This window comes from Panthera leo, chromosome A2, assembly GCF_018350215.1.
Source record: "Panthera leo isolate Ple1 chromosome A2, P.leo_Ple1_pat1.1, whole genome shotgun sequence".
NCBI classification, from domain to species: Eukaryota; Metazoa; Chordata; class Mammalia; order Carnivora; family Felidae; genus Panthera; species Panthera leo.
The window spans coordinates 6,748,396-6,772,102 of NC_056680.1; the positions used below are offsets into that span (position 1 = coordinate 6,748,396).

General features: G+C 39.3%; 1 protein-coding gene across 1 annotated transcript; it reads right to left on the reverse strand.

The window, feature by feature from the left end:
• Positions 1–21,946: 21,946 nt before the first annotated feature.
• LOC122213916 (olfactory receptor 24-like) lies at positions 21,947–22,912 on the reverse strand. The gene has a single exon (XM_042928320.1). The coding sequence runs from the start codon at positions 22,895–22,897 to the stop codon at positions 21,947–21,949; it is 951 nt and encodes a 316-aa protein (XP_042784254.1). The 5' UTR covers positions 22,898–22,912.
• Between the last annotated feature and the right edge of the window lie 795 nt (positions 22,913–23,707).

The window sequence follows — 23,707 nt, forward strand, 5'->3', positions numbered from 1 at the left end:
TTTATATGCAGAAAAAATAAAATGTTGAATTTTAAGATAATAATAAGGGATGCCTGGGTGGCTCAGTCAGTTAAGCGTCCAACCTCAGCTCAGGTCATGATCTCGTGGTTTGTGGGTTCGAGCCCTGTGTCAGGCTCTGTGCTGACAGCTCAGAACCTGGAGCCTGTTTCAGATTCTGTGTGTGTGTGTGTGTGTGTGTGTGTGTGTGTGTGTGTGTGTCTGCCCCTCTCCTGCTTGTGCTCTCTCTCTCTCAAAAATAAATAAATAAACCTAAAAATATTTAAAATCATAATAAGAGGAAGGAGGAGGAGGAGGAGGAGGAGGAGGAGGAGGAGGAGGAGGAGGAGGAAGAGAAGAAAAAAGGAAGAAGAAAATGTATGAAAAAGATGGAGTAAGATATTAGGTAACGATTACATATACTCAAGAGGAGGAATTAAAATAACAGTTGAAAGGTTCTTGTATTGAGTTGCAGGAAAAGAGAAATATGAGTATTTTGGACTTTCTACATGATTTAAGTTTCGGTGTAACCACTAAAATAATGGATACAGAATTTATAATTTATAAGTTATAGTAGGGACACAACAGAATTGAAGAGATTTTGATCAAACTACTTTAAGTCAGGAAAGGAAATATAAAGAAGTAAAAAAAAAAATCACAAAATATATAAGTAATTACAAGTGTTAAATGGCTGTGTGTGTGTGTGTGTGTGCATAAAAACTGAGTGCTTTTTAAAAAAAAATTCAAGTCAGTTAACATACAGTATAGTGTTGGTTTCAGGAGTAGAACCTAGTGATTCATCACTTATGTATAACAGCCAGTGCTCATCCCAACAGGTACCCTCCTTAATGTCCATCACCCACTTAGCCCATCCCCCTCAAACTCCCCTTCAGCAACCCTCAGTTCATTCTCTATATTCAAGAAGCTCCTATGGTTTGCCTCCCTCTGTTTTTATCTTTGTTTATTTTTCATTCCCTTCCCCTATGTTCATCTGTTTTGTTTTTTAAACTCACATAAATCATATGATATTTGTCTTTCTCTGACTGACTTATTTCACTTAGCATAATACATTCAAGTTCCAGCCACATTGTTGCAAATGGCAAGATTTCATTCTTTTTGATCACCAAGTAATATTTCATTGTATATGTATGCCACTGTGTATATATATATCTTCTTTATCCATTCATCAGTCAATGAATAAATGTTTAAATGGCTTTAACTAATCTTTAAAAACAGAAAATCTCAAATTGGACAAAGGAACAAAATTCTATTATTTCATGTGTACAAGAGATATACCTAAACTGTAATGACACAGAAAGGTTGGCTATAAAGGAATAATACAAGTATATGAAGAAATACTAACCCAAATGAAGATGAGTAGTTTACTGATAAGATGTACTTAAGGCAAAGACATTAAAAGAGATAAAGTCATTATATAATAATAAAAGGAACAATTCACCAGAAAAGGAAAAAAAAAAACCCAAATAACTCCTAATATACACTTAATAGCATAGACTTACAATATATAAAGAAAAAAGCTAACAGAAATGTAAGGAAAAAATGATAAATCATATCATATTAAGATATTTTGTCATATCTTTTTTAGTAATTGATAGACTAGGGGGGTAAAATTTTGGTAAGGGTATAGAAAATTTGAACAATGCAATTAACCAGCTTGATTTGAGCACTACATTAAATTATTAGAGAATCCACATTTTCAAGGACATATATCTGTAAAAACTAGGCCATAAAGCAAATCTTAATAGCAGAGAATACATATCAAACAGAGCCTGTTCAATTATCATAATGTAATAAAGTTAGAAATCACTAATAACAGATAATCAATTTCTTCCTACATGTTTGGAAATATTAAAAGCACATTTTAAAATAATGTATGCATCAAAGAAGACATCACCATTGAAACCAGTAATATTTATAGTTTTTTTTAAAAACCTAACTATCTATATCCATATAAATATAGATACACACAATGGAATATTACACAGCCTTTTAAAAGGATGAGATCTTGCCATTTGCAACAATATGGGCGGACCTAGGGTGTATCATGCTAAGTGAAATAAGTCAAACAAAGACAAATGCCATATGATTTCACTCATGTGTGAAATCTTAAAAAAGACAAATGAACAGGGGCGCCTGGGTGGTTCAGTCAGTTGAGTGTCCGACTTTGGCTCAGGTCATGATCTCACAGTTCGTGGGTTCAAACCCCACGCCGGGCTCTGTGCTGACAGCTCAGACCCTTGGAGCCTGCTTTGGATTCTGTGTCTCCTTCTAGCTCTCTCTGCCCCTCTCACACTCTGTCTCTCTCTCTCTCTCTCTCTCAAAAATAAATAAATGTAATTTTTAAAAATTAAAAAAAAAGACAAATGAACAAACAAAAAGCAAAATCAGAACTCTAAACACGGAGAACAAACTGATGGTTGCCAGAGGGAAGGGTGGGGGGAATCAGCAAAATGGGTGAATGGGAGCGGGAGATACTAGCTTCCAGTTATGGAATGAATTAAATCACAGGAATAAAAGGCACAGCATAGGGAATACAGTCAATGATGTAACAGCATCGTATGGTGACAGATGGTGGCTACACCAGTGGTGAGAATAACATAATGTCTAGAGAAGTTGAATCCCTATGTTGTGTACCTGACACTAACATAACACTGTGTATCAACTATACTAAAAAAACCTACCTCATCAAAGGAGATGCAGCTAAACCAGTACGTAGAGGTAAATTCATGTTCTTAAAAGCACAATGTAGAAAAGAAAGCTTGAAACTTTAAAACTATTGAAAGTCATAAGAGAAGACTTACACACCTGGACAGATTACATGATCATATGTGCTCAGTTCATAATCCTGTATCCCTTTAATGACCATTTTCTGGGTGATGTCAGAATGGTTTTCTATCCCCCACAAAGAACACCAAGTCTGACGATTACCCATCAACGAGAGTATGTGTGTACGAGTTCGGGGTCCAGCGGGGAAGTTCCAGCACACAACTGGAGCAAAATCAACCTGAGGTTTGGCACTTTGAAGGGGGTAAGAAGGAAAGCTTCACTTCAGCAATATCACACATCCCTCAAGGCAGCACAGCTCAGTGCCAAGGAAATACCCTCAGCCCTTGATTTTTCCCATGGGGGAAAGTGAGAGTGTGTGAGTGAATGTCTGAGCACCCCCAGCTGTACAGGATGCTGACAAAGAGACCCACCTTTTTCTCACCCCATACAGAACACTGAGGTGAGCTTCATGACTGAGGAAGGGAGAGGCTGGGAGCAGAGCAGGGAGGGCTTGGAATGCATTGAAGGGACACAGATCCTGCTAATGATTCCACAGATTCCATCAGGAAGCCAGCCCACACACCACTGGGAATGCCTCTCACCTGTTGACCCTCCCAAGTCTCCAGCAGGTACTCCCAGTGCTATGTGTGCCTCACCCAGGAACACCAACCAAGCCATGGCTGGCTCCCTGTGCATGTATGCCTCCAAGGGCAGCAAGTGTGGGCACTTGCAGAGGGCTAGTGGGCAAGTGTAGAAAACCAGTCCAACTCTGAGGAACTGAGAGAAAGCACACAAACTTGGGCATTTCAGGGCACCGCTCTAAGGAAAATAAAATGAAGGCTGTCAGCCCCTGGCCCGGCTTTTCAGAATCAAGAGAAGGCAAACAATCTTAAGAATGTCCCCTCCACCCACTGTAGGAAACAAGAAGTGTGAAGCAGGTGTATTTATTGAAAAAGTCTAAGAATCCATTGAAGAGCCTAAGAATCCCTGGGAGGGTTAAAAGAGAGATTTTTCTCCCAAAGCCAGTCTTTAAAGATTGGAGGAGGTAACTGCTTCTTCAGATGTGAAAAGCATCAATGCATGATTTCAGGGAACATTAAAAATCAACAAAACATGACACAACCAAAGGTACACAATAATTTTCTAGTAAGTGACACCAAAGAAATGTAGATCTATGATCTGCCTGATAAAGAATTAAAAATAGATGTCTTAAGGAAGCTCAATGAGCTATAGAAAGATAATTCAATAAAATCAGGAAAAAAAATCATGCATATGATCTTATATATAGAAATTCCTAAAAAACCACACACACACACACACACACACACACACACACAAAACACACACACACTGTTGGAACTAATAAATGAGTCAGTAAAGTTGCAGGATATGAAATAAATACACAAAAATTAGTTGCATTTCTATACACTAACAATGAACTATCTGAAAAAGAAATAATTAAAACAATCCCATTTACAATAGCATCCAAAACAAGTAAAACACTTAGGAATAAATTTAACCAAAAAGGTGGAAGATCTATATACAAAAAACTATAAAGCACTGATGAAGGAAATTGGAGAAGACACAAATACATGGAAAGATATCCTGTGTTCACCAATTGTAATAATTAATATTGTGAAATTGTTCATTCTACTCAAAGTGAGCTACAGATTCAATACAATCACTATCAAAATTCCAGTGGCATTTTTCACAGAAATAAAGGACACAATCCTAAAGTTTGTATGCAACCACAAAAGACCCCCGCCCGCAAAAAAAAACACAAAGCAATCCTGAGAAAGAACAAAGCTGGAGGCATCACATTTCCTGACTTCAACTGTATTACAAAGCTCTAGTAATCGAAACAGTATGGTACCAGCATAAAAACAGACATAGAGATCAGTGGAATAGAATAAAGAGTCAGAAATTAATCTATACACAGACGGTAAACTGATTTTTTACAAGGGTGCCCAGAACACACGATGGAGAAAGGATGGTCTCTTCAATAAATGGTGTTGTGGGAACTGAATATTCACATGCAAAAGAATGAACGCAGACTCCTATCTTACACCACTCACAAAAAATAACTCAAAATGCACTAAAGACATAAATATAAGATCTGAATCCATAAAACTCCTAGAAGAGAACCATGGGAAAAAGCTCCTTGATATTGGTTTTAGCATTTTTTTTTAAATAAATGACACCAAAAGCATAGGAAACAAAAGTAAAAATCAACAGGCAAGACTATAGCAAAAGGAAACAATCAACCAAAGGAAAAGCCAACCTATGGAATCAGGGATAATATCTGCAAACCATATATTTGATGGAGGATATATCCAAAATATGTAAGGAACTTACACCACTCAATAGCAAAAATACAAATAATCTGATTAAAATGGGCAAAGAAACTGAATAGACATTTCCCTAAAGAAGAGATACAAATGTCCAACAGGTACATGAAAAGGTGTTCAATATCAGGGAAACACAAATAAAAATCACAATGAGATATCACCTCACACCTTTTAGATGGCTTTTACCAAAAAGACAATATATAATAACTGTTGGTGATGATATGGAGTAAAGGGAATCCTTGTACACTTTTTGTAGAAGGGTACATTGGTGTGGCCACTTTGGAAAAGAGTGTGGAGGTTCCTCAAAACATTAAGATAGAGGGGGCACCTGGGTGGCTTAGTTGGTTGACTTTGGCTCAGATTATGATCTCATGGTTCATGAGTTTGAGCCCCGCTTTGGGCTTGCTGCTGTCAGTGCAGAGCCTGCTTTGGATCCTCTGTCCCCCTTTGTCTTTCTCCTCCCCCACTTGCACTCTGTCTCTCAAAAATAAATAAAAAATCAAAAAAATTAAGACAGAACTATCATATGATCCAGCAATCCTTCTTCTGGGTATGTATCTGAAGGAAACCAAATCAGTATCTCAAATGGATATCTGCTCTCCCAGGTTCATTGTAGCATTATTCACAATAGCCAAGATGTGGAAACAACCTAAGTGTCCATCAATGGGGACTGAATAGAGAAGCTGTAGGATATACATAAAATTCAGCCACAAGAACAAAGGAAATCTTGTCATTTGTGACAACATGGATGAACCCAGAGGACTTTATGCTAGGTGGAAATATTCCGGCCAGAGAAAGACAAATATTGTATGATCTCACTTATATGGGGAATTTTTTAAAAAGTCAAACTCATAGAAACAGCCAGTAGAATGGTGGTTAGTTCCCAGGGGCTTGGGGAACTGGGGAGCTACTGGTCAAATGGTATAAGCTTACAGGCAGAAGATGAGTAAGATTTGGGTATCTAATGTGCACCAATACCATATTATATACTTGAAATTTGCTGAGGGGGTAGATCTTAAGTGTTCTCACTTTGGCTCTCTTTTCCTTAACAGTTTTGGTCCCACGATCCTCTGGAGATTCTGCTAAACTATAGGCCTTCCCCCACCCCCCACCCCCGAAAATATATACCTTGACATTACTTCGCATACTATTTCAGGGTTTTCATAAAACGTCCTCAGCTCCAAGTTAGGATCCAAGTTTTCAAAACTTTCTTTGTAGAGGGTCTGCTAGTTTTCAGAGGTGATTCTCAGACGTAAAACTCCAGGCTTCCAACACCCAGACCTGAGTTGCTGCCTGCCAACTCATCTGGAAAATTTGCATGAATGTAGAGTGGAATGATGGGAAGCACGCAGATAATTGGATCCAGATGGACTAGAATTAAAACCCTGGCTTCTAAACCAAGTGACTAGTAACTTCTCTAAACTTCTTTTTCTGTATCTTTATACACTTGGGAGAAATAATATCCACCTCTGAGTTTTCTTAGAAGCTGAAGTGAGGTAGCCCATGATAAGTGACCAAAGCAGTGCTCAGCATCACAGTATGGTCTCAGTCAACATCAGGCAGCGTCACCTGATATGTAAAGGAAGGACTTTGAAAAGAGAAACACCTAGATGGTTCCTGGGCTCACCACCTGGTAGCTAAGTGACCTTGAGTGAATTGCCTAACCACTAAAACCTCGCTGTCTCTGTCAAAAGGGAATGATGGTAATGGTCGAGGATTAAATGAGACATGCACATAAAATTATCTACAGTGTCTGACACAGAATAGAATGGTTATAATAAGCAGTGATAGCCCTTTCTTTTCCATCCTGCATGGCAAGTTCATTAGATAAAAAAATAAAGTCTATTTTCTGCTAGAGCCTCTCTTTCTGTGAATGAAATCACCGTCCTTCTAGACAACTGTGACCGAAACTGACTCTTCCTCCCTCATTGCTTCCACTGCCAAAGCCAATTCATCAATGAGCCACCACATCTTCCAGAAGTTGAACGTTCCATTCTTCTAGTCGTTTTCCATCTACCTCCTCCTCCTGCCATTACTTGAGAGTAAATCAAGGCTTCCATTAGTTCTGGGTTGCCTTAATCCAAGTTCTGGTTCTTAGTTAGTCCTTATGCATCCATTCTCCGTCTTCCAAACCATCCTGAAGTCACTGCCAGATAAATTCTCATGAAGTATACCTGTGACCATATCACTTTTATTCACTTTCCCATTCATTCACTCATTTATTCTACCAATTCCATCAACAATTATTGATTGGGCTGAGTGGTGGGACAAAGATGTGAAAAGACACAGACCTTGCCCTCCTAAGACATGAGAGCAGAGACTGTATGTCTGTTCATTTTTGCACCCAGCATCTTATCCGAGATATAGGAGGCATAAACACAATTGCTCAATATGTGCATGATTAAATAATAATTTTCTTTTATTTTGAGTGCCTCCAATAATGCCAGACCCTGCCCTTAAGTTCTTTGCCAATTTGCTACTCACAACAACCCACTGAGGCGGGTTCTGTTTCACATATAAGGAAATGGAGACACAAGGAGATTAAGAAAATCAAATGGTGTCTCAAAGACAGCAGGTCGCAGAGCTAAACCAAACAGTCTGAATCTAGAGCCTATACTCTTGATCTCTGTATTTCAAGAATCTGAAGTGAATGGATAAATTCACAGTTTAATAAAGGAAACAGACTCGAGAGGCATTTATCAAATTATGCGGAAATGGACATAATAGAAAATTGCCCTGAGAATTATAAAAGTACTCAGGAAATGCAGCTGAATCAGGCAGTGATCCCTGGAAATTCTGCCATCTACACAAAAGACTTTATGAAACACTGTTGTCCACTAAACAAAATACAAATGTTTACCTTCACATGAAAGAAATCTGATTCTCTGGCAAACCTGTATGTCTTGCTGTATTTACTACTGCCCTCCTAAAATTATGTTTTATACCAGATTGGAGGGGGGAGGGTAACCAATATGCAAATCCCCCTCACCACCCCTCCTTCCCCGTCATTTCCTGTCTCCATGTTTCTTCAGATTTCATATTACCTAATGAATCCCTAGTATGTGCCAAGCACTATAGTAGACATACTACATATATGACATGTTGTCCTAACAACAAACTGTGAGGAAGGGATTATGCTCCCCTTTTTACAAATGAGATGATTGAGGCCCAGCATGGAGAATTCTGTGAGGCTCCCACAGTTATTAAATGAGCTTGGTTCCAGTGCGTGTCCACCTGAGTCCAAAACTCACAGCCCTCCTACTGAGCCACGTTGCCCTTCTGCATTCTCTCTTTCTGGCTTTCCCTGGCTCCCGTACCATCCTCCACCAAATTCTCACTCACTTATTCTGCCACTTGCTGTTTTTCCACAACTCTTGGGAAAAGTTTAAGTCTCTGGAACTGGAAGTCTCACATGCTCCCTAATCATCTTAATGAAGTTCCACTCAAGGAAGCACACAGCTTGTATCCCACATGGAGCCCCAGAGCTTGGTGTCCAGGGTTTCTCAGTTGGGCAAGATTAGGGATTTCCAATGACTTCAGAAGCTCAGTGATGGAAATAACTCAAACTCCAACAGAGCCTGGTGGAAACACTTTCTTCTTTGAGATACTCAAGTGGGCTTGGGAAAGCAGGTCCACATACTAAGATTATGCTTCATTCTTGTTGCAGGAGAAGTGAGACTCCTTATACTTAAAGTCTCCAGTTCAAAGAATTGTCTGCCTAAAGAAACAGTTATCATTGAGCTATTGAATTTGAAAACCTCAAGAGTTTCAATGACTATTTTTTTTAATTAACCCAAACAACATGAATTAAAGTTTCAATTTAGTTTTCTTTTTTTTTTAATTTTTTTAACTTTTTTTATTTTTGAGACAGAGAGAGACAAAGCATGAATGGGGGAGGGTCAGAGAGAGGGAGACACAGAATCTGAAACAGGGTCCAGGCTCTGAGCTGTCAGCACAGAGCCCGACGCGGGGCTCGAACTCACGGACTGCGAGATCATGACCTGAGCCGAAGTCAGCCGCTTAACCGACTGAGCCACCCAGGCGCCCCACTGAGTAATTTTTTTAAAATAAAATTTATAGATTCATTTAAAAAAGATAATGCTACAAATCATGGGCTTTGGAAAGGGCTTGCTTAGCATCACAGCCGGACTACATTAAGCAGATGCATGGGTGGTCACTGGATTCAGGCTTGTGACCTAGGTGCTATCTAGAGCCCGGTAGAATCATTCACTCTCTGAGGACACAGTGTCTGTCCTCTCTTTCTACTGTGTGCATTCTCTCCAAGGGCTCTCAAGCTCTTGCTCGCTCTTGCGCGCGCACGCTCTCTCTCTCTCTCGCTCTCTGTCACTCTCTCCTCCTACCCTCCAAGACCACTTACTGGACTATCTTTTCTCTTCTTGACATGATCACTGAGGCATGAGTCAAACTTGGCTCAGTTTCCTCCCTGGTGACAGTCAATAAAGAGCCTGGTTCTGTTGCCCAAAGAGGACCGGATCCTGGAGACAAAGAGGATGCCTCACAGAGGCACAGGTAGGTATCCACCTGGCCCAAAGAAGACAAGCTAGGGTGGGGATGAATTGTAAGAACAGAGGGAATATTTACAATTTCTGGGCCAATGAGAAGTCAATTCCCAAGGCTCCTTGTTAGACAAATTGTCCAATTTCACGTCCGTTCCCTGAATACCTCAGTTTCCTGTGGGGGCTGGGATATGGAAGTAGGATGCCTGAGTTGACTATTTCAGGTCTTTAGGAGGCAACTGGGTGCAAGTTGTAGGTTTCCCAATGGGCTCTTCACCCTCTCCTTGGGGATCTCTCCAAGGTCAAGGGCTTCCCCTAGAGGAGGTGACCACTCTTCTTTGAAGCCAGTGTTCCTCATCAGCTCAAGAACCAAGAAACACCTCCATACATTCACCCAGTGATGTCACACCAAGAAACAAAGACTACCTCCAGCCCCACTTACCCCCAAGAGGGCAGCTGTCTGTAAAGACACCGTGGCTGCCTTCCAGTTCTGCTAAGGGGGCAAGTGGAATCTCACCTGATGGACACACGCCAAGAGAGAGGCTGGCTGCATGGGTCTGCAGCCAGACCCTTGCTCTGAATATTGGTCCCAGGGTGGCATCTGTGGGAGTCTCTACCTTTGCGTTTTTAGGAATTCAGTTTTAGGAGGTCACTGCCAGAAATCTCAGGTCATATGTCCGCTTAATAAACACCCACCGAACCAACTGATACATTAAGTGCCAGTTTTTAAAAACCTTAAGTTATGGAAATCAGCCAACCATAGGCAAAAGTACAGAACATTATACTAGGCTGAGTCATATGAAATTGCCAACATTCTACCATTTTTGACCAAGAAGATGGGCAATTTTTCTCATGGATCAGCTTAATGTGATGAAACCATGTGTATTTGTCACTCAGTTTTAATGATTATTGATTCAGAGTCTTGTTCACCTGTATTCTACTTTGAGCTCTTAACCAGAATTATATCAGAGCAAATTCCATATATCATATGATTTCAGTATGCCTCTTTTAAAAAAAACCCTTCTTTTTATTTATTTAAAAATTTTAAAATATTTTTTGAGAGAGAGAGAGAGAGAGAGAGAGCGCTCAGGGGAGTGGCAAAGAGAAAGGGAGACACAGAATCTGAAGCAGGATCCAGGCTCTGAGCTGTCAGCACAGAGCCCGATGTGGGGCTTGAACTCACAGACTGTGAGATCATGACCTGAGCTGAAATCAGAGGCTTAACCTACTGAGTCACCCAGGCACCCCCCAAAAACCTTCTTTTTAAAATCTTTTATTTTTAATCTTTCTTAATGTTTATTTATTCTTGAGAGAGAGAGAGAAAGAGAGAGACAGCGCGAGCATAGGAAGGCAGAGAGAGAGGGAGACACAGAATCTGAAGCAGGCTGCAGTCTCTGAGCTGTCAGCACGGATCCCGACGTGGGGCTCGAACCCACAAACCATGAGATCATGACCTGAGCTGAAGTCAGACGCCCAACCAACTGAGCCACCCAGGTGCTCCAAAAAACCTTCTTTTTAAAAGAATAAACACAATACCATTATTTTACTTTAAAATATTAATAATAAATATATATCCTCAAATATTCAAATTACCCAAATTGCCTCATAGCTTTTTATCATGTTTTTCACATGTTTAGAATGTTCACATGTTTTTCATGTTTAGAATCCCAAAATACCCATATGTTCCAATTAATTGATTGCTGTCTAGGGGCACCTGATGGCTCAGTCGGTTAAGCGTTTGACTCAGGGCTCAGGTCATGATCTCACCTTTCATGAGTTCGAGCCCTGCATCGGGCTCTGTGCTGACAGCTCGGAGCCTGGAGGAGGCTGCTTCGGATTCTGTGTCTCCCTCTCTCTCTGCCCCTCCCTTGCCCACATTCTGTCTCCCTCTGTGTCTCAGAAATAAATAAAACATTAAAAAAATTTTTTTAATTGATTGCTGCTTAAAGTCCCTTTTAAGTTCTAGGATTTCTTTCCCTCTTGTTTATGCCCTCTTGGAATTTATCTGTTGAAGTGGTCTAGATTTTACTGGTTGATTTGTATGGTATGGTCTCAAATATGCCTCGCAGTGGTTGTAATTATAAATTTATGTTTAGATGTATACACTTGAATCAAAATCAGGCTTGATTTTGGGGAAGAAGGATACTCCACAGGTGGTTGCTACACTTTCCTCAGAAGGCATATATCTTTTTCCAACTTTATTAAGATATAATTGACAAATAAAATTGTTTTGTGATATATTTCAAGCATACAAAGTCATGGTTTTATATACACATACATTGTGAAAGGATCCCCACAATCAAGTTAATTAACGTATCCATCACCTCACAGGTTTACTTTTTTTTTTAGTGAGAATAATTCTACTACCTTAGCAAATTTCAATGGTGTGGTACAGTATTATTAACTACAGTCACCATGGTATACATTATATCTCCAGATGTTATTCATCTTATAACTGAAAATTTGTTATCTTTTTACAAACAATACGAGTTGTTGCAGGATTTCCTTCATTTTTTTTTGTTTTTTTAAAAAAATAATTTATTGTCAAGTTAGCTAACATACACTGTACACAATATGGTTTTGTCTTCAGGAATAGATTCGCATGATTCATCACTTACATGTAACACGAAATGCTCATCCTAACAAGTGCCCTCTTCAATGCCAATCACCCATTTTCCCTGCCCCCCAGCCCCCCACCAGTCTGTTCTCTGTATTTAAGAGTCTCTTATGGGTTTGCCTCCCTCTCTATTTGTAACTCACTTTTCCTTCCCTTCCCCCACGGTCTTCTGTTAAATTTCTCAAATTCCACATATGAGTGAAAACATATGATATCTGTCTTTTTCTGACTTAGTTCACTTAGTATAAGGATTTCCTTCATTTTTAAGACTGAATAATATTCCATTGTACATATACCTACCATATTTTCCTCATTCATTCGTCAATGGACAACTTAGGTTGTTTCCTTATCTTGACTAGTGTGAATAATGCTGCAGTGAACATGGGCATATAGGTATTTTCTCAAGTTGATTTCATTTCCTTTGGACATATACCCAGAAGTGAGATGGCTGGATCATACCGTAGTTCCATTTTTTTTTATTTCTTGAAGCTTTGCACTGTTTTTCATAGTGGCCACACCAGTTTATATCCCTACAAACTGTAATGCTGGATGAAGCACATATTTTCCATTGTCTCTCTTTTTGTGAAATCTGCAGTCATTGAGATTCATTGTATAAACACAATATTTGATGAAAGATTGCAAATAAATGTCTACCAGGCATTCATTTATGAGCTGGAATACTACAAAAATAAACTTCCCCTCCTTAAGTCTCTGGTCAGTCTGAGGTACTATTTGTAGAGGAGTGTTGGTAAAAAAAAAAAAAAAAATGCTTGAATCTTAATATTATTTCCATCTATTTATTGATTTTCAAAATAATTTCTTGGCTGTCTAACATTTTCCACAGGTGACAATGAGTGTGGGGTTTTTTTCAATCATTATTTGAATCCCTGTATTTTTAACGTTTTTTTTTAACACCAAAATTTATTCTCTCATAGTTTTGGAGGCCAGAAGTCCAAAATCAAGGTTTGGGCAGGCTTAGCTCCCTCTGGAAACTGAGAAAGAATCCATTTTCTGCTTCTATCCTAGCTTCTTCTGGCAGCTGGAGACCCTTGGCATTCTTTGGCGTGGGACTATATAAACCCAATATCTGCATTCGTCCTCACATGACCTTCTGCTCTGTGTGCCTCAAAGCTATCCCTTCCTTATATAAGGATGCCAGTTGTTGGATTTAGTGCCAATCCTAAAATGGTTTCATCTTAAAATCCTTACCTTTACTTCACCTGAAAAAAAAATCTTAATCTTCATAAGGTCACAGTCTGAGGTTCTGGGTGGACATGAATTTCGGGGAAGGGAGGTGGACAGTATTCCACTCACTAAAGTCACCTTATAAATTGCCTCTAAAATATGATTTCGCTTCCCCTGTTCTTTTTTTCCCTGATGCTATTGCCATTAGACGTGGTTGATAAGAGTCAACTTTCAAAATAGCCTTTATTTTTCTTGAACATCCTTTAAAATGTATTTTTTAAATGCATCCATGCTTCTTTCTTTTACCAAAGCAAGAATGTTAATTGAAGGAAACTTGGAAAACACGGGAAGGCACAAAAGAGAAAGTAAAATCACTCATATTCTTACTGCTTAAAGGAAAAGATTTTATCTCTCTCTCTTTACTACTTTAACCATTTTTAACCTTTTTAGTGTTTATTTATTTTTGAGAGAGAGACAGAGGGGCAGAGAGAGAAGGAGATGCAGAATCTAAAGCAGGCTCCAGGCTCTGAGCTGTCAGCACAGAGCCTGATGTGGGGCTCGAACTCATGAACTGTGAGATCAGGACCTGAGCCGAAGTTGGATACTTAACTGACTGAGCCACCCAGGTGCCCGTCCACTTTAACCATTTTTAACTGTACAGTTCAGTGGCATTAAGCACATTCACATTTGTGAATCCCTACCATCCATCTCCAGAACTTTTCATCTTCCCAAACTAAAACCTTGTCTCCTTAAAGGCTAACTCCCCATCCCCTCTCCCTCCAGCCACTGGGAGTACCATTTCGCTGTCTCTATGAATCTGACTCCTCTTTGCACCTCATATAAGTGGAATCACACAGTATTTGGATTTTTGTGTATGGCTTATTTCACTTGGCATAATGTCTTCAAGATCCATCCATGTTGTAGCAGCAATGGACACTTGGGTTGCTTCCACACATGTAGTTATGGTGAATAATGCTGCTATGAACATAGATGTATAAGCATCCATTTGAGTCTTTGCTTTCAATTTCTGGGGGCATATACCCAAAAGTGGAATGTTGGATCATATGATAATTCTAGGTTTCATTTTTTGAGGAAATGCCTTACTATCTTCCATAACATCTACACCATTTTATATTTCTAACCAGCAAAGTTTCCCATTTATCCATATACTTGCCAAAACTTTTTTTCCATTTGTTTTGTTTGTTTTTATAATAGTCATCCTAATAAGTGTGAAGTGGTATCTCATTGGGGTTGATTTTCACTTTCCTAATGAATAATGATGCTGAATAGTTTTTCATGTGTTTATTGGCCATTTGTATATCGTCTTTAGAAAAATGTCTATTTAAACCTTTTCCCATTTTTTTAAACATTTATTTATTATTGAGAGACAGAGAAACACAGAGAGTGAGCAGGGAAGGGGCAGAGAGAGGGGGAGACACAGAATCCGAAGCAGGCTCCAGGCTCTGAGCTGTCAGCACAGAACCTGATGCGGGGCTCTAACTCACAAACTGTGAGATCATGACCGGAGCTGAAGTCGGATGCTTAACTGACTGGGCCACCCAGACGCCCCATCCTTTCCCATTTTTAATTGCATTGTTTGGTTCTGTCATTGTTGATGACGTGGAGTTCTTTATATATCTTAGATACTAATCCCTTATCAGATACATGGTTTGCAAACATTTTTGTCATTCCATGAGTTGCCTTTTCATTCTGTTGATAGTGTCATTTGATGTGCAGAAGTTTTTAAAAACTTTTTTCTATATACAAATTTTATATTTATTGCATGTAACCAAACCCATAATTTAACCACTGGCAACCACATTTACATATGGGGACACACATGTACATGATTTCAGTAAAAGAGTAGAACAGAACAATGCTTCATGGGGTGATTTCACACTGTGTCTAAAGTGTCTAACCCTGAATCAGGTCTTCCACAATCCCTTTCTGAGTTAGAGTTGATCTAAGAGACATTACCATAAGGTTTGGAAGTTTCAGGTGGAGCAGGAGACCACAGTGACCCCAGATCTACCAGTGGGCACAAGGCAGCAGCTCCCACTAGCTTTCCCTTGTGGTACCTTTGGGGCATACAGACCACTCAGAAAGCTCCAAAATTTTTAAATTTTGATGAAGGACAATTTATCTGGATTTTCTCTTGTTGTCTGTGACTTTGATGCCATAATTAAGAAATCGTTGCAAAATCCAATGTCCTAAGGTTTCCCTTCTATGTTTTCTTCCAAAATATTCTATAGCTATAGCTCTTAGGTTTGAGTCTTTGATCCATTTTAAGTTAATTTTTGTATATGGTGGAAGGTAGGGGCCCAACATTTGGGGTCAGTTTTTTTGCATGTGGATTCTGGTTTCCCAACACCATTTGTTGAAAAGATAGTCCTTTACCCCACTGAACTGTCTTGCCACCCTCATCAAAAATCATTTGACCATATATGCAAGGGTTTATTTCTGGGCCCTCTATTCTATTCCATTAATTTCTATGTCTGTATTTATGTTAGTACCATACTATTTTGATTACTGTGCTTTGTAGTAAGTTTTAGGACCATGAAGTGTGAGACCTCTGAGTGTGTTCCTATGTTTCAAGAGTAACTTGGCTACTTAGAGTCTTTGAAATCCATATGAACTTTATGGTAGATTTTTCTATTTCTGCATAAAATGTTGCTGAAATTTGCATAGGGATTTTATGGCATGGTGAATCTGTCACTTGCTTTAGGTAGTACTGACATCTTAACAATATTAAGTCTTCCAATCTGTGAATACAGAAGTTTTTCTTATTTATCTGTGTCTTCTTCAGTTTCTTTCAACAATGTTTTGTAGTTTTCAGTATACAAATTTTTTGCCCGTTGGTTAAGTTTATTCCTAAGCATTACATTGTATCCTTTTTTGATGCTATTGTAAGTGGGATTATTTTCTTGATTTCCTTTGCAGATGGTTCATTGTTGGTGTATAGATACACACTGATTTATGTGTGCTGATTTTATATCCTTTGTACAACTTTGTATAGCTTTGCTGAATTTATTAGCTCTAGTGTGTTTAGCTTTACTGAATTCATTAGCGTGTGTGTGTGTGTGTGTGTGTGTGTGTGTGTGTGTGTGACATCTTTGGGGTTTTCTACATATAAGATCATACCATCTGTGAACAGAGACCATTTTACTTTTTCCTTTCCATTTTGGATGTCTTTTATTTATTTTTCCTGCCTAATTGCTCTGGCTAAGACTTCTCATATTATGTTGAAAAGAAGTGATAAAATCAGGCATTCTTGTTTTATTCCTGATCTTAGAAGAAAAGCTTTTAGTCTTTCACCATTAAGTATGGTGTCAGCTATATTTGTTGGTTTTTTTTTCTTTTATTTTTTTTTAATGTCTGACCTTTATTGTATTGAGGTAGTTTCCTTCCATTCTTAGTTTCTTGGGTATTTATAGCACAAAAGGCTGTTAAATTTCATCAAGTGATTTCTCTTCAACAATTGAAACAATCATGTGTTTCTCCCCCTTCACTCTATTGATGTGCTATATACATTGACTGATTTTTCTTGTGTTGGACTATTCTTGCATTCCAGGAATCAATCTCACTTGGTCATGATGTACAATCCTGTCACTATGTTGGGGTTTGTTAGTATTTTGTTGAGGATTTTTGCATTAGTATTCATAAAGGATATTGGTCTGTAATTTTATTTTCTTATAGTGTCTTTGCCTGGCTTTGATACCAGGACAATACTGGCCGCACAGAACGAGGTTGGAAGTGTTCGTCCTCTTTCTGGAAGAGTTTGAGTAGTACTGGTGCTAATTCTTCTTTAAAAGTTTGGACCACTGAAGCCATCTGGTCCCAAGCTTTTCTTTCTTGGGAGATTTTGGATTACCAATTCAATCTTCTTATTAAGTTTTTTTCTTCCAATATTTTGTTAAAACTCAAGTTAATTAATGTATAGTATAGTATTTGTTTCAGGAGCAGAATTGAGTGATTCATCACTTATATATAACACCCAGTGCTCATCACAAGTGTCCTCCTTAATGCCATCACCCATTTAGCCCACGTCCCAACTCCCCTCCAGCAACCCTCAGTTTGTTCTTTATACTTAAGAATCTCTTATGGGCTGCCTCCCTCTCTGTTTTATCTTACTTTATTTTTCTTCCCCTTACCCTATGTTCATCAGTTTTGTTTCTTAAATTCCACATATAAGTGAAATCTTTCTCTGACTGACTTATTTCACTTAGCATAATACATTCTAGGTCCATCCATGTCTTTGCAAATGCCAAGATTTCTTTCTTTTGATAGCTGATTAGTATTCCATCTTATATATATATCCCCTCCATACCTTCTTTATCTATTCACCAGTCAATGGACATTTTGGCTCTTTCCATAATTTGGCTATTATTGATAGTGCTACTATAAACATTGGGGTACATGTGCCCCTTCAAATCAGTATTTTAGAAGAACAAATATTGTCAAAATGTCTACACTATCCAAAGCAATCTACACATTCAATGCAATCCCTATCAAAGTAACAGCAGCATTTTTCACAGAGCTAGAACAAATAATTCTAAAATTTGTATGGAAAAAGAGACCCTGAATAGCCAAAGTAATGTTGAAAAAGAAAAGCATGAATGGCCAAAGTAATGTTGAAAAAGAAAAGCAAAGTGGAATGTATCATAATTCTGGACTTCAAGCTGTATTGCAAAGCTGTAATCATCAAGACAGTATGGTACTGGCACAAAAAAAAAAACAAAAACAAAAAAACAAAAAAACACCACATAGATCAATAGAACAGAATAGAGAACCCAGAAATGGGGTCCAGAAATGGACCCACAACTATATGGTCAACTAATCTTCAACAAAGCATGAAAGAAAATCCAATGGAAAAGAGACAGCTTCTTCAACAAATGGTGCTGGGGAAACTGGACAGCGACATGCAGAAGAATGAAACGATACCACCTTCTTACACCATATACAAAAATTCAAAATGGATGAAAGACCTAATGTAAGAAAATAAACCATCAAAACCCTAGAGGAAAAAAACAGGCAGCAGCCTCTTTGACCTCAGCTGAAGCAACTTCTTACTAGACATGTCTCTGGAAGCAAGGGAAACAAAAGGAAAAATGAACTACTGGGACTTCATCAAGATAGAAAACTTCTGCACAGCAAAGGAAACAATCAACAAAACTAAAAGGCAACCAATGGAATGGTAGAAGATATTTGCAAATGACATATCAGATGAAGGACTAGTATCCAAAATCTATAAAGAACTTATCAAACTCAACACTCAAAATAAGTAATCCAGTGAAGGAATGGGCAGAAGACATGAACAGACATTTCTCCAAAGACACATAAACCGCTAACAGACACATGAAAAGTGTTTAACATCACTTATCGTTAGGGAAATACAAATCAAAACCACAATGAGATATCACTTCACACCTGTCAGAATGACTAAAATTAGCAACACAGGAAACAAAAGATGTTGGTGAGGGTACAGAGAAAAGGGAACCCTCTTACACTGTTGACAGGAATGCAAACTGGTGCAGCCACTCTGGAAAACAGTGTGGAGGCTCCTCAGAAACTTAGAGATAGAGCTACCCTATGACCGGGCAATTGCACTACTAGATATTTGCCCAGAGGATGCAATCTCCTTTTAAAAAAAGAAAATGTGGGGGGGTGCCTGGGTGGCTCAGTCAGTTGATGTCCAACTCTTGATTTCAGCTCAGGTCATGATCTCACGGTTTGTGAGTTCAAATCCCACATTGGGCTCTGTGCTGACAGCATGAAGCCTGCTTGGGATCTTTTCTCCCTCTATCTCTCTGCCCCTCCCCCTGCTCTCTCTCAAAAATAAATAATAAAAATAAAATAAAAAATAAAAAATAAATTTTTAATGTTTATTTTTGAGAGAGAGAGAGAGAGAGAGAGAGAGAGAGAGAGAGAGAGAAGAACCCAAGTGGGGGAGGGGCAGAGAGAAAGATGGAAACAAGAATCTGAAGCAGCCTCTTGGCTCCGAGCTGTCAGCACAGAGCTTGACATGGGGCTTAAACCCATGAACCGCAGGATCATGATCTGAGCCGAGGTCAGACGCTTAAGGGACTGAGTCACCCAGAAGCCCCTAAAATTTTTTTTTAAATTTATTTAAATCCAAGTTAGTTAACATATAATGTAGTATTGGTTTCAGGAGTAAAATTTAGTGATTCATCACTTACATATAAACATCCACTGCTCATCCCAACAAGTGTCCTCCTTAATGCTCCCGCCCATTAGCCCATCCCCCCCAACAACTCTCCTCCAGCAACCCTCAGTTTGTTCTCTGTATTTAAAACTCTCTTATGGCTTGGTGCTCTCTCTCTTTTTGTCTTATTTTTCCTTCCCTCCTCCTAATTTTTTAAATTCCACATATGAGTGAAATCATATGATATTTGTCATTCTCTGACTGACCTATTTCACTTAGCATAACACCCTCTAGTTCCATCCACGTTGTTGCAATGGCAAGATTTCATTCTTTTTGATCACTGAGTAATATTCCATCATGTATATGTATATACACATACACACACATACGCACATACATACATACATACATGCACACATACCACATCTTTATCCATTTATCAGCTGATGGACATTTGGGCTCTTTCCATAATTTGACTATTGTTTATAGTGCTGCTATAAACATTGGGGTATGTGTGCCCCTTTGAATCAGCATTTTTTTTATGTCTTAACATAAAACAATTGAAGCAGTTTAGCTAACAAAACCTTAAGAGATTTTTATTGGACAATGAATCTTTCATTCCATAGAGGGGGAGGGGGTCAAATCAGTGCTTGAGCTGAAGCCATATCTTTCTGTATCAGAGAGAAATATTCACAAATATTCTGAGTCCCAGGTTGTAACAGTCTTCCAAGTTTGCAAATTCCAACTCTCTCCCAGCCAACACTGTGATTACTTCCATGCATGTGGCAAGAGAATGGAAGGAAACTTAGGAAGGGAGAGGCTGTGGATCAACTTTCGCCTGTGTTTTTGGTTATCCAAAACATGCCATGACCAGATGCATGGGTACTCCATTGCAAACTCTAAAATTATTAAATTCTGTATTTTATCCATTAGGACATTCCCCCACTAAATGTATTTTTCTACCTGTGCTGTCGCTAATAGTTGCCATAACAGCACCAGGTCTGGTATCTGTTTGTTCAACTGAGAAATTCTAATTTAATTTTCATGAAAGGAAGTACCAAAGGCAAATTGGATGTGTGATTATTCAAAGCCATTCGGCTTAAGATGATGTCAGCTCCTTAGCACCATTTGAAAATTTCTGGCCCCTGAAAAGGCACCACTCATTTCACTTCAGTTGTAAATCTCCATATGAGTATTAGCACTACTACCCAATAATAATAATAAAAAAAAAAAGAAATGTATTACCTTCATAGGGGCTTTAGAATGACTAAATGAAACAAAGAAAAGAAACACAGTACGGTGTATGGCACAAGATAAACTCATAATGAATAGCTCTCACTTCTGTTGTAAGCAGTGTTACTACTCCTATGCATTCCACAGGCATATATATGGTGATGGAGATATGCCTTAGCTTCCTTTTGGCTTAGACATTCATGATTCAATTGATTGGCATTTTTCTCTTTGAAAGCCTTATACTATTCCTCATCCCCTTAATGCATGGTCTGAATTTTTTCCCTTGTGACTTGTGGAACTTTTATCTAGGTCATGCCATCTTGTTTCTCCAGAATATAGAATAGGAGTGAAGTGGGGGGGGGGGCATGATTCATTCACATGCTCCCTGACTTTGGTCCCTGGAAGTCAATTAACTGCCTGGTTCTCTGGAAAAAGCAAAACTCTTGAGGTGGTCCCAAAGTCCTTGATCTGGCATGACCCAAGTCATTCACCATAACTGGATATTTCACTTTCACTTTCTCTTGCTCTCTTGTCTTTTCACATACTGGTTTTTTTTTTTTTTCCTGATACTCTTTCTCCTCATATTTGCCTGAAAAACATCATCTTATCCTTTGAGGTGAAGGATCATCTCTTTTAGGAAACCTTCCCTGATCCCCCCTTCCAGACTCTGTTGGGTTTTCCTACTCTGCCCTATCCTTGCCCTCGTGTGCATATTTCGTTCTATTATAGTTAGTGTCCAGTGTCATCTCCTACATGCAGCTATAAACTCCACACTATAGGAATCTTGTGTCTCCTCACCACTCCCTGGCTAGCACCTATATCAAGTTCAGAATATGAACTCAATAAATATTTGTGGAAAGCTAACTGGATTTTGAATCAGGACAAATCCAATCTGGTAGGGCTAGACTGATCTTGACACATCCTTACTTGTCCCAGTAATTGAGAACATAGTAACAGGGCCATCTTGAGATTTCCTTCGAAACTTCTACAACTCAAACTCCAAAGTGGCTGTTTTCCCAAACTGTGCAATTCTATGCTTGTGCCCAAGACCCTAGATGTTGAGATCCTACTTCCTGGAAGTTTCCAGGTGTCCTTGTGGTCAGGAAGATGAAGTGATCTTTCTGTTGACAAGCTTCCTCAGGGCCCCCTTCAGATCTCTGTTCCTCAAGCTATAGATAAAGGGGTTCAGCATGGGGGTGACTGTAGTGTACATCACAGCAGAGGCTTTCTCCTTCACAGCTGTGCGGACAGAGGAGGGACACAGATAGACCCCGATGGTGGTCCCATAAAGGAGAGCAACCACAGAGAGGTGGGAGCTGCAGGTGGAAAAGGCTTTCTTCCTGCCTCCTGCAGAAGGGACTTTCATGATGGCCACAATGATGTGAGCATAGGAGGCCAGGATGCAGATAAAAGGTGTGGCTATCACCAGCCCAGCCACAATAAGCACAAAGATCTTGTTCACAGACGTGTCAGTGCAAGAAAGCCTGAGAAGGGGAGTGAGGTCACAGAAGTAGTGAGGTAGCTCATTGTTCCCACAGAAAACCAGACGAGCCATCAGGAGAATATGAGTGAGGGATATAAAGTAGGAAAACACCCATGGGCTACCGGCCAGCAGGCCACAGAGGCGTGGGCTCATGATGGTGGTATAGTGTAAGGGGTGACATATAGCCACAAACCTGTCATAAGCCATCACGGCAATCAGGACACTGTCAACGATGCCAAAGAAATGGAAAAAGTACATCTGGGTCAGGCAGCAGGCATAGGAGATTGACTTGCTCCTGATTTGGATGTTCACCAGCATCTTGGGGACTGTGTTGGTGGCCAGACCAAAATCAACCAAAGACAGGTTAGCTAAGAAGAAGTACATGGGGGTGTGGAGGTGGGAGTCTGAGCTGATTGCCAGGATGATTGAAAGGTTTCCCATGGCCATGACCACATACATGCAGAGGAACAGAGCGAAGAGGAGGGTCTCCTGCTCTGGAGTTTCTGAAAGCCCCAGGAGGATGAATTCGAATGCACTGGTTTGGTTCCTTGGTTCCATGGGTATCATTCCTCTGAAAGTATTGAAAGGGGGAAGTTACATGAATGCCATGGAGATGAGTCCAGAAGTTTAGATGAGCTTATAACCAATTGCTTATCTGTGTTATTTACAATACTAGCTTATACATATTTTGCACCTTGAACAATTGATACATTGCAACAAAACAGGTTTGAAGACTCAGTTCAAAGGACCTTGACTGATAAAGAAATTGTGGTTTATATACACAATGGAATACTACGTGGCAATGAGAAAAAATGAAATATGGCCTTTTGTAGCAACATGGATGGAACTGGAGAGGGTGATGCTAAGTGAAATAAGCCATACAGAGAAAGACAGATACCATATGGTTTCACTCTTATGTGGATCCTGAGAAACATAACAGAAACCCGTGGGGGAGGGGAAGGAAAAAAAAAAAAAAAGAGGTTAGAGTGGGAGAGAGCCAAAGCATAAGAGACTGTTAAAAACTGAGAACAAACTGAGGGTTGATGGGGGGTGGGAGGGAGGGCAGGGTGGGAGGGAGGGCAGGGTGGGTGATGGGTATTGAGGAGGGCACCTTTTGGGATGAGCACTGGGTGTTGTATGGAAACCAATTTGACAGTAAATTTCATATATTAAAAAAAAAAAAAACAAAAAAAACAAAAAAAAAACAAAGGACCTTGACTGGGGTATTGCCACTTCAGATACATATTGGGAGAGGACAGCACGCATGGGTTTTTGCTGAAAGAATTACTCAAGAATATGTGTCAGGCTAAAATAAATCGAATCCACAGAGTAAGTGATGTCCAAGAAGCAATGGTTTACTAAGAAATTGGTATATGT

Bases quoted from the DNA above. Each gene is read 5' to 3' on its own strand.
- LOC122213916 (XM_042928320.1), bottom strand. From the start codon at position 22,897: ATGATACCCATGGAACCAAGGAACCAAACCAGTGCATTCGAATTCATC.